The sequence below is a fragment of the Anomalospiza imberbis genome, assembly GCF_031753505.1.
Source record: "Anomalospiza imberbis isolate Cuckoo-Finch-1a 21T00152 chromosome Z unlocalized genomic scaffold, ASM3175350v1 scaffold_410, whole genome shotgun sequence".
Classification (NCBI taxonomy): domain Eukaryota; kingdom Metazoa; phylum Chordata; class Aves; order Passeriformes; family Viduidae; genus Anomalospiza; species Anomalospiza imberbis.
In genome coordinates this window covers 1-11,140 of record NW_027099372.1, presented here as the reverse complement: position 1 = coordinate 11,140, position 11,140 = coordinate 1, and the positions used below count along the sequence as shown (strand labels likewise).

The 11,140-nt window shown below is 58.0% G+C and overlaps 1 protein-coding gene and 1 long non-coding RNA gene across 2 annotated transcripts; both read right to left on the bottom strand.

Moving 5' to 3' along the window:
* Positions 1-3,424: 3,424 nt before the first annotated feature.
* On the bottom strand, positions 3,425-4,316 carry LOC137465637 (uncharacterized). The gene is made up of 3 exons (XR_010994739.1): positions 4,193-4,316; positions 3,936-4,054; positions 3,425-3,782 (listed from the first exon to the last, which is right to left on the bottom strand). It is a non-coding gene; the product is annotated as an uncharacterized lncRNA (long non-coding RNA).
* Positions 4,317-4,423: 107 nt separating this feature from the next.
* LOC137465638 (PHD finger protein 7-like) lies at positions 4,424-5,634 on the bottom strand (the record flags this gene model as incomplete). Its single annotated transcript, XM_068177708.1, has 5 exons — positions 4,424-4,627; positions 4,714-4,876; positions 4,953-5,077; positions 5,356-5,457; positions 5,543-5,634. Coding segments are annotated over 5 exons (686 nt in total), but the record flags the coding sequence as incomplete, so codon positions are not given.
* Positions 5,635-11,140: the final 5,506 nt, after the last annotated feature.

The window sequence follows — 11,140 nt, the reverse complement described above, 5'->3', positions numbered from 1 at the left end:
TGCTGATCCCTAATCTATCTGTTACACGTACATATTAAAGTACTGGCTTTTCACCAATATGAAAGTGGATGCTATATGTATAATGTTAAAGCAACGTTGCTATAAAGATATATATTTTATTTCTGCTATAAAATTAGCTTAGAGTAGTGAAATAGCGGATATAGTTACGCCTGTGGTAACTGAACTGCCTGCTTGCTTGGGATAACATCCAGTGAACGTATGATGAAGACCCCTGCTACTGACATGCCAACTGTCAGCACCTACCGTCTGTAGAAAGCATGGACCAAAGCCCAGGCGGAAGATGATAATAAGAGCAGACTAGAACCACAGCCAAACCATGTGCATGCTCTAAAAGGGTGGACCCGAGGAGGAGCCAGGCTAAAGACTCCTTGGAACATCTAAACTAGCTTGGGGGAAGGTTTAAATACGCAGAATTGCTTATACTATAGGCTGATGCAAAGAAAAGCTATGTAGAGGGGGTCTCCGAAAGAGCCGGGTGCGCTCTTGGCTGAATGCCAAGCAACCGGCCGTTAAATTTTGCTTAATTTTATATCCTATTGTCCTTTATTAAACTGCTACGTTTACCAGGAAAGTGAACCGCGTTTTTCACACATCTGTGCAGGTTTCCTGGACAGGCAATTTTTTAGTAGCAGGCTGTTGCAAAATACAACAAGCCGGCAAATTCGTACCAACACGTTCTGTTCTAGGGTAAAAACCAAAGCAACCACAGCAGACTGCACCATCTTCTCCACTTACTGTACGTGGAAATCCATGCAGATTTCAATCTGACCTTCACCTCGGGGCTCTGGGCCTGTGCTGCAGGCTCACCTGCCTCTCCTTCTCCGAATCGGCGGAGGAAGAAGCGGAGCCGTCTGCGGTGTTCCTCGAGGCGACGACGGCAGGAGAAGGCGGACGGGAGCAGGGCTCACGCGGGGCTGAGCAGGGAGCAGTGCCCTCGTGGCCCTGGGCGTGTTCTGCAAACTCCCCACACTCCTCTTTCTCCCACAGAGAGAGAGGACCAGCACCTGGAGGAGACTGTGGCAGTTCTGGACAGGGACTCCCCGCCGACAGCTGCCATGCGCGACAGCAAGCAGGAGGGCCCTGGTGCCCGGCAGCCAGGTGAGGGCAAAGCCGCCCTCCCACAGCCTGGCCCAGGGACGCTTGTGGCTGCTCAGCCATGCCGTGGCTGGGAGCCTCCTTCCTCCCCAAGTGGGGCCCAGCTGGGCCGGGGGGCAGCTCCTGGAACACCCGTGCCCGCAATGGCCCCTGCTCTGCAAGGCCTCCGGCCCTGCCCATCAGCCAGGCAGGCAGGCAGGCAGGCAGGGACAGAGCAACCCTTGGGGCCGATGCTGCTGCAGCCAAAGAGCCCCGCAGAGGTGCTCATGCCCGCTGCCATTGGCTCTGTCCCCTGCAGCCTGCGTGCTGTGTCGCCGTGCAGAGGCTGACTCCTGTGCTTCCCCAGGCCCTGGCAACAGCTCCTGTGCTGCCCAGGGCACCCACGCCGCTGCTGGCTTCTCACTCTGACCAGAACCAGCTGGGGCGTGACAGCTCTGCTGCTCTGGGCCCGGCTCTCGGGCAGAGCACCCGCGTGTCCCTGGGCTGGGGGCAGTGCCCAGGCCGGGCTTGGCAGAGCCCGTCCGCTCCTGGAGGGCTGGGGGCTCTGCTCTGTTCCGGCCTGGCCTGGGTCCATGAGAGCCTTTGGCATTCCCGCTTGCCCTTACAGCTGCCAGGCATGAGCCGGAGCTCAATGGCCTCAGCCTGGCCGGACAGTCAGGACTGGAGCCTTCCCGTGGCTCCCCAGCACCCAAGACCATCAGCCCCAGCTCGGAAACACTGCCTAACAGGGTTTGCCAATATTTTTTCCTGTTAGATCGTTGAAGGGATTTTGAAAGTAACATTCTTTGGCAACTTCTTCGAGGAACAAAAGTGACACGCTTCTAAGCAGTAAAAGGTTTATTGGTTTCCTCGTATTTTCTATCTGGTACCCGTCTGCTTCCTTCGGTGTTCCGGAAAATAATGAAAATCTAACAAATTCTTCGGAGAAGGTTCTGGATCCGCTATGAGGAGAGGTCTCTAAATTCACTCTTTCTCTTAAATACATTCTTTACATAGAGTTAAGTAGCTGCTCCTGTAACAGACAAAGATGTCGTGGTTTACCTGACTGGACAACACCACGTGATGTTATCCACACCGGCACACTAAAACGCTTTTGTTCCCGGGGAGTTACGAAGTTGCAGGCTCTTCTCGAGGGCCTGAGTTAATTCTCAGGCAAAGGTCCCAAATGGTCATCGGGGGCAGAGTCCTGCGCATCCTCTTTGTCCCAGGATATTTCCACTGTCTTTTCTGGTTTGTTCTTTCAAGGTCCAAGCAAGTCTTTGAAATCAGCAGCAATATAGTGATCGATTTCTTCAGGCGCTTGAGGCAGTGTGTCACTCTCTTCTCTCTTCTTCCTTTTGGCTTTACTGAATGAGATTGCTCAAGGATAGCAAGACAGCACACATCCTTTTCCAAGAGAGCTTCCCTAAGAGCCACCTTGCTCTGAATGTCTCCCTAACCCTATCCAAGCCCATCAAGGAGTGCTTCACTTTCAAGAGAAAGCAGTGCGGAAGCATCTGAGGTTGGAGTCTAAAGGCAGGAACAAGAGTCCTTTTTAATTAGCCACATCATTTAAGTGACTTTTCACTTAATACATGGTGAGACAGAAATCAAGGTATTTAGCATAAGACTACTTTCCTGCCAGTAGAAATGCCAAGAGCGAATTCGGTTTGCTCACAGACCTGCAAATCTCAAGGTCCCTGTACGGACCGTTCTCACCTTCACTTCCGGCAGCGAACAGACGGACCAGAAAGAAAAGACGACACTAGGTGCTGCTGTTGGAGGTCCCAGGTGAGGCCCGACGTCGCTGGCGGGAGCGGTTGCTCCTGCGGGACATCCCTGACGGCGTCCCCCTGCGCCTGGGCCTCTCAGCGCTGGCTGCTGTCCTCCTGCTCCTGCCACGGCGACTCCTGGGGCAGGCAGGTGCACTTAGGGCCCGGCCTTGCTGGCGGGCGCGGCTGCGTCCGGGGCATGCCCGTGGCGATGTTTGCCTTCGCCTGGGCCTCTCAGCGCTTGCTGCTGTCCTGTGGCTCATGTCACGGCGACTCCTGGACTGGACAGGTGGGCTCTGGGCCTGACCTTGCTGGTGGGCGCGGCTGCGTCCGGGGGATGCCCGTGGCGATGTCTGCCTTCGCCCGGGCGTCTCAGTCCTTGGTCTTGTCCTGCTGCTCCTGTCACGGCGACTCCTGGGGCGGACAGGTGCACTTAGGGCCCGACCTTGCTGGCGGGCGCGGCTGCGTCCGGGGGATGCCCGTGAAGGTGTCTCCTTCGCCTGGGCCTCTCAGCCCTTGTTGTTGTCCTGCTGCTCCTGTCACGGCGACTCCTCAATCGGACGGGTCCATCTGGGGCCCGACCTGGCTGGCGAGAGCGGGTTCGCCTGCGGCCGGGCCCAGCACGTCTGGAATGGACCCTGTCCCCAGAGTCAGGGGAGTTGTTGTACGTTGACCTTGATGTGCTGGGGCTGCTGGTGGCCAGCGAGGAAGACGGCAGAGACTGCTGCCATGCTGTGTGTTGCTGGCTGCTGCGGCCGCTGGGCTCTGCAGAGGAAGACTGGGGATCCAGCCCCGATGGCACCGGGGTGCGGGAGCTGGGGCTGATGGCCTCAGATTCTGGGGAGCCATGAGCAGGCTCCAGTCCTGACTGTCTGATCCGGCTGGGGCCACTGAGCTCTGACTCATCCCTGGAAGCTGTAAGGCCAAGCAGGAATGTCAAAGACCACCCAGGCCCGAGGCAAGCCAGGCCAGAGCAGAACCCCCAGCCCTTCAGGAGCAGAGGGGCTCTGCCCAGCCCGGCCTGGGCACTGTCCCCAGCCCAGGGGCACCGGCTGCTTTGCCTCATACCCGTTCCGAGACCAGCACAGCTGTCACACTCCCAGCTCTGTATGCGGTTTCTCAGGCCAGAGCAGCGCCTGTGGGTGCCCTCAGCAGCGCAGGAGGAGCACAGGAGCAGTTCCCAGGGCCTGAGGAGGCAAAGGGGCTCATGGACAACGTGTCCACAGCACAGGATTGTCCAGACACGTTCTTCTCTTTCTTTCCCCCTTGAGCCCTTGAAGTGACACACGTACCCTGCAGAGCCTCAGGTGCAGCTCCCAACTTACCCCTCTTCCTCTGCCTCCTCCCTGCCTCCCGGGTAAAGGCAGTCCCTGGCATTGCACCTGCTGTGCCGCTCTCCTAGATCCGCAAAGGCGTCGTTGTCCTCCCATGTTGGCAGTCTGATGGAGAAAGGGAAAGCTGATGAGTTTCTGATGTCGTGCCCTCATGGAGGTACAGGTTGTCCCTGCTCTTTCTCCAGCGCTTTTCCAAGTCCTGCGTGAAGTTGAAGCCCAGACTCACGGGACAGGGCAGGGCCAGGACTGCTGGGGCAGGGCCTGGCACAGCACAGCACTTGCACCTCCTGTCCTGGGAGCCAGGCAGAAGGACACCAACCTGAAAGGGATTCGGATCCCCACGATGAACATTTGTACAAGAAATTCTCCCGTGTCCCTGCACAGGGGGCAGCGGAGGGAAAAAAGACCAGCGCGCATGGCCTGTCCCTGCAGGGCAAACAGAAGCAGGGTGAGCAAGGCCCTGGTGCCGCTGGGCACCTGCTGTGGCCCGGGGCTGAGGGGATGGCTCCTACCTGGATGCAGTCCCTGTGGAACCAGGCCCTTTTGCACGCTGGGCACACCAGGGTTCGGAAGGTCTTTCTATCCTCCACAGGCTCCATGCAGATGGGGCAGTCGGTGCCCGGCTCTGGAGTCGCCTCCACGTCCTGCTCTGGACGGTGCTCAGGGCAGAAGGAGCTGGAGGAAAATGGATGGGCAAAGTGAGAAATGCAACACCGTTCCACAGGGGTGGCCAGAAGGGGCGAGGAGGTACCTGTATGGGGTAACGTATACATTGACACAGCCGCCCTCCTTGGCACAGGGCAGGTGGAACCATCTGTCACAGTCCTCCTTGCAACACATGATGGTTGCCCCGCTCTGGCCACAGACGCAGCAGCGCTGGAAAGAGCCAAGCAGCGCCATCAGCAGCAGCCTCGGGGCCTCCCCAGGCAGCCCCACGGCTCCGGGCAGGGCGTAGGATGTGGCCACTGCTGGGCCTCAGCCCACAGAGCCGTCTGGTGGAGGAGCCTCCTGTGCCAGAGCCTCGGTGCAGCTGCCGGGAGCCAGACTTTGTCCCCCAGCTGGCCGGAAGGGCAGGCCTTTCATTCCAAGTGTCTGGGCTCAGCTCTGGCAAACCTCGCCTGGCACAAATCTCCCTGCTCTTGTCAGGCGCTCACCTTTTGTGCCGCCCGCCAGACTGCAATTTGGATATCTCGAGGAAGAAACCCCATGAGTCCGACACGACGGTTCTCTTGACGAGAAAGTAGAGTGGCAAAGAACTGCAGCAAAGGGGACGAGCAGATGAGGAGAGAGAGGCAGGAATTGCCCGTTGCAATGGTGGAGGGAGCACCCAGAGCCACTCACCAGGCAGAACGCGTGGGCACAGAGCCCGCACTTCTCCAGTTGGTCGCCGCAGATGTCCGGGTCGGCCTCTGCACGGTGACACAGCACGCAGGCTGCAGGGGACAGAGCCAATGGCGGCGGGCATGAGCACCTCTGCGGGGCTCTTTGGCTGCAGCAGCATCGGCCCCAAGGGCTGCTCCGTCCCTGCCTGCCTGCCTGCCTGCCTGGCTGATGGGCAGGGCCGGAGGCCTTGCAGAGCAGGGGCCATTGCGGGCACGGGTGTCCCAGGAGCTGCCCCCCGGCCCAGCTGGGCCCCACTTGGGGAGGAAGGAGGCTCCCAGCCACGGCATGGCTGAGCAGCTCCCGCCTCGCCCTGCCTCTGCCCTGGGCCCCACATCGCCTGCCACAAGCGTCCCTGGGCCAGGCTGTGGGAGGGTGGCTTTGCCCTCACCTGGCTGCCGGGCACCAGGGCCCTCCTGCTTGCTGTCACACATGGCAGCTGTCGGCGGGGAGTCCCTGTCCAGAACTGCCACAGTCTCCTCCAGGTGCTGGTCCTCTCTCTCTGTGGGAAAAAGAGGAGTGTGGGGAGTTTGCAGAACAGGCCCAGGGCCACGAGGGCACTGCTCCCTGCTCAGCCCCGCGTGAGCCCTGCTCCCGTCCGCCTTCTCCTGCCGTCGTCGCCTCGAGGAACACCGCAGACGGCTCCGCTTCTTCCTCCGCCGATTCGGAGAAGGGAGAGGCAGGTGAGCCTGCAGCACAGGCCCAGAGCCCGAGGTGTGGGGTTCCTCTGGTCGCTGGGCAGCAGCGTTCCTGCCCTGCCTTCTCCTCGCGTTGTCAGGTCGCACTGAGCCACGGCCTGAGCCCAGCGTTGCCTCTTGTGGCCTTGGTCGCACGGGTCACAATGGCCACGCTGACATCAGCATCGTGCAGCCAACATTGGGCAGCCATGGCCTCAGGTGCCTGGCAACCACTTGAGGCGGCCCCCTTGGGAACCCAGGTTCTGGGATGGCTGCGAAGGTTTGGTCAGCAGGGAACCAGGCAGGGACTCCTGCAGCAAGTGCAGGGTCAAATGCCAGGCCCCGAGGCAACCATCGGGCACTGCTCTGCTGCTGCTCCTGGTGCTGCTCCTGCAAGTTTCATACAGACACGGAGCTACCTGCTCTGTCTCAACCCTGTTCAGCACTGGACAGCAGGACACAGTAAAATGTTGTCTTGGGTATATGATCGAATTATTCAAAGTCCTGCAAAGACTCACATTCAAAGCACACACACGAAAAAAAAAAAAAACCCAAACCCTGCTACAAACATTGAATTGACACAAAAAGCATATTCCTCTTCAGAAACACAGGCTAACACTTGGGGCCAATGCTTTTTCCTATTAGATCTTTGAAAGGATTTCAAAAGTAACATTGGCAACTTCTTCGAGGAACAAACGGGAAATGCTTCTGACCTCTACAAGTAGATTTATTAATTTGCTTTCACTTTCCTTTTGGAATCCTTACGCTTGGCCTGGCATTCCAGAAAATCATGGAAATCCAACATAATATTAGAGGAAGTTTCTGAAGTCAGTGTTTTTCTCAAAGGCTTTCTTTACATACCTACAAGAAACTGCTCCTCTAACATAAAGAGATGCAGTGGTTTCCCTGACTGGACATCACAAGATGACGTTATACACTCCTCTATACTAGAAAACTTCTGCTGCCTGGTAATTACAAAGCTTCAAGCTCTTCTAGAGGCTTTCCCCTGTGCAACTTCACGAGGCCCCTCTCTGCTCAACTCTCAAGCCTGTCCAGGCCGCACTGAAAGGCAGCACAGCCGTGTGGTTCACCAGCCCCTGCTCCCGCTTCTGTCCCATCCGCAAACGTGCTGAGGGAGCGCTCCGTCCCTTCTGCCAGGTCGCTGGGGAATAAGGCAAACAAGAGTGGCCCCAGCACGGCCCCCTGAGCTCGCAGCTGTCTGGGTTTGGAGCTCCACTGCCCACTTCTCCACGCCACTGTCCCTGAGCTGCCCCATGACCGTGATAAGGGAGGCCGGGACAAAGCCTTGCTGGAGTCCCGGCTGACAACAGCCACTGCTCTCCCCTCACAAACCCAGCCAGTCAGTGCAGCAGAGGTGGCTATGAGATTGGCCAAGCATGGTTTTCTGTCGCAGTAGAGATGGACACGAGACATACACATACACCTGTGCAGTGACAACAACGGCTTCTTCTTTATTACAAGTTGTTCTCAAGTTTTATACCCCTAAAAAAGTGTGATCCTAAGCCACTAGTTACATCAAAACAGCTCATCCTATTCAATGGGCAAAGCAATAGCTTATTGTATTCTATTGGTGCAAAGCATTTAACGTCAATAATTCATCGGCAAGAGCTTACCACAAATTATTAAGGCACGTACGCTGCCGACTAAGGCACGTGTCCTCTAACTACAAGTAACCCTGACGTGTTTTCCAGTTTCCATGCGGACGGCCTTGTTTGCGTCCTTGCCATGGATAAACCCGTATTTTATGAATTTCTTCTTCTGCGAACTCAGTTGTTTGCCCTGCAGAACAGCTGCTAAGCCCATCCAGTTTTCTCTTCCTGCTATTCCACACGCTTAGAGATGACATCCAAGAGGAGATATTCTGTCACCTTTCTGGGGATGGAGCTGAGGCTGATGGGCCTGCAGTTTCCTGGCTCCTTCTTAGTGCCCTTTTGGAAGACTGGAGAGATGCTGGCTTTCCTCCACTGCTCACGCCTCTCTCGGGGGCTACAGCCTTCCCTGACCTGCTGGCAGAATGCCCTGTGCCAGAAGCAGGAGCAGAGATTTCCTTTGGCCCCAAAAGGCAACGCTGGGCTCAGGCCGTGGCTCAGTGCGACCTGACAACGGGAGGAGAAGGCAGGGCAGGGACGCTGCTGCCCAGCGACCAGAGGAACCCCACACCTCGGGGCTCTGGGCCTGTGCTGCAGGCTCACCTGCCTCTCCCTTCCCAGAATCGGCGGAGGAACAAGCGGAGCCGTCTGCGGTGTTCCTCGAGGCGACGACGGCAGGAGAAGGCGGACGGGAGCAGGGCTCACGCGGGGCTGAGCAGGGAGCAGTGCCCTCGTGGCCCTGGGCCTGTTCTGCAAACTCCCCACACTCCTCTTTCTCCCACAGAGAGAGAGGACCAGCACCTGGAGGAGACTGTGGCAGTTCTGGACAGGGACTCCCCGCCGACAGCTGCCATGCGCGACAGCAAGCAGGAGGGCCCTGGTGCCCGGCAGCCAGGTGAGGGCAAAGCCGCCCTCCCACAGCCTGGCCCAGGGACGCTTGTGGCAGGCGATGTGGGGCCCAGGGCAGAGGCAGGGGGAGGCAGGAGCTGCTCAGCCATGCCGTGGCTGGGAGCCTCCTTCCTCCCCAAGTGGGGCCCAGCTGGGCCGGGGGGCAGCTCCTGGGACACCCGTGCCCGCAATGGCCCCTGCTCTGCAAGGCCTCCGGCCCTGCCCATCAGCCAGGCAGGCAGGCAGGCAGGCAGGGACGGAGCAGCCCTTGGGGCCGATGCTGCTGCAGCCAAAGAGCCCCGCAGAGGTGCTCATGCCCGCTGCCATTGGCTCTGTCCCCTGCAGCCTGCGTGCTGTGTCGCCGTGCAGAGGCTGACTCCTGTGCTTCCCCAGGCCCTGGCAACAGCTCCTGTGCTGCCCAGGGCACCCACGGCCGCTGCTGGCTTCTCACTCTGACCAGAACCAGCTGGGGCGTGACAGCTCTGCTGCTCTGGGCACGGCTCTCGGGCAGAGCACCCGCGTGTCCCTGGGCTGGGGGCAGTGCCCAGGCCGGGCTTGGCAGAGCCCGTCCGCTCCTGGAGGGCTGGGGGCTCTGCTCTGTTCCGGCCTGGCCTGGGTCCATGAGAGCCTTTGGCATTCCCGCTTGCCCTTACAGCTGCCAGGCATGAGCCGGAGCTCAATGGCCTCAGCCTGGCCGGACAGTCAGGACTGGAGCCTTCCCGTGGCTCCCCAGCACCCAAGACCATCAGCCCCAGCTCGGAAACACTGCCTAACAGGGTTTGCCAATATTTTTTCCTGTTAGATCGTTGAAGGGATTTTGAAAGTAACATTCTTTGGCAACTTCTTCGAGGAACAAAAGTGACACGCTTCTAAGCAGTAAAAGGTTTATTGGTTTCCTCGTATTTTCTATCTGGTACCCGTCTGCTTCCTTCGGTGTTCCGGAAAATAATGAAAATCTAACAAATTCTTCGGAGAAGGTTCTGGATCCGCTATGAGGAGAGGTCTCTAAATTCACTCTTTCTCTTAAATACATTCTTTACATAGAGTTAAGTAGCTGCTCCTGTAACAGACAAAGATGTCGTGGTTTAGCTGACTGGACAACACCACGTGATGTTATCCACACCGGCACACTAAAACGCTTTTGTTCCCGGGGAGTTACGAAGTTGCAGGCTCTTCTCGAGGGCCTGAGTTAATTCTCAGGCAAAGGTCCCAAATGGTCATCGGGGGCAGAGTCCTGCGCATCCTCTTTGTCCCAGGATATTTCCACTGTCTTTTCTGGTTTGTTCTTTCAAGGTCCAAGCAAGTCTTTGAAATCAGCAGCAATATAGTGATCGATTTCTTCAGGCGCTTGAGGCAGTGTGTCACTCTCTTCTCTCTTCTTCCTTTTGGCTTTACTGAATGAGATTGCTCAAGGATAGCAAGACAGCACACATCCTTTTCCAAGAGAGCTTCCCTAAGAGCCACCTTGCTCTGAATGTCTCCCTAACCCTATCCAAGCCCATCAAGGAGTGCTTCACTTTCAAGAGAAAGCAGTGCGGAAGCATCTGAGGTTGGAGTCTAAAGGCAGGAACAAGAGTCCTTTTTAATTAGCCACATCATTTAAGTGACTTTTCACTTAATACATGGTGAGACAGAAATCAAGGTATTTAGCATAAGACTACTTTCCTGCAGTAGAAATGCCAAGAGCGAATTCGGTTTGCTCACAGACCTGCAAATCTCAAGGTCCCTGTACGGACCGTTCTCACCTTCACTTCGGCAGCGAACAGACGGACCAGAAAGAAAAGACGACACTAGGTGCTGCTGTTGGAGGTCCCAGGTGAGGCCCGACGTCGCTGGCGGGAGCGGTTGCTCCTGCGGGACATCCCTGACGGCGTCCCCCTGCGCCTGGGCCTCTCAGCGCTGGCTGCTGTCCTCCTGCTCCTGCCACGGCGACTCCTGGGGCAGGCAGGTGCACTTAGGGCCCGGCCTTGCTGGCGGGCGCGGCTGCGTCCGGGGCATGCCCGTGGCGATGTTTGCCTTCGCCTGGGCCTCTCAGCGCTTGCTGCTGTCCTGTGGCTCATGTCACGGCGACTCCTGGACTGGACAGGTGGGCTCTGGGCCTGACCTTGCTGGTGGGCGCGGCTGCGTCCGGGGGATGCCCGTGGCGATGTCTGCCTTCGCCCGGGCGTCTCAGTCCTTGGTCTTGTCCTGCTGCTCCTGTCACGGCGACTCCTGGGGCGGACAGGTGCACTTAGGGCCCGACCTTGCTGGCGGGCGCGGCTGCGTCCGGGGGATGCCCGTGAAGGTGTCTCCCTTCGCCTGGGCCTCTCAGCCCTTGTTGTTGTCCTGCTGCTCCTGTCACGGCGACTCCTCAATCGGACGGGTCCATCTGGGGCCCGACCTGG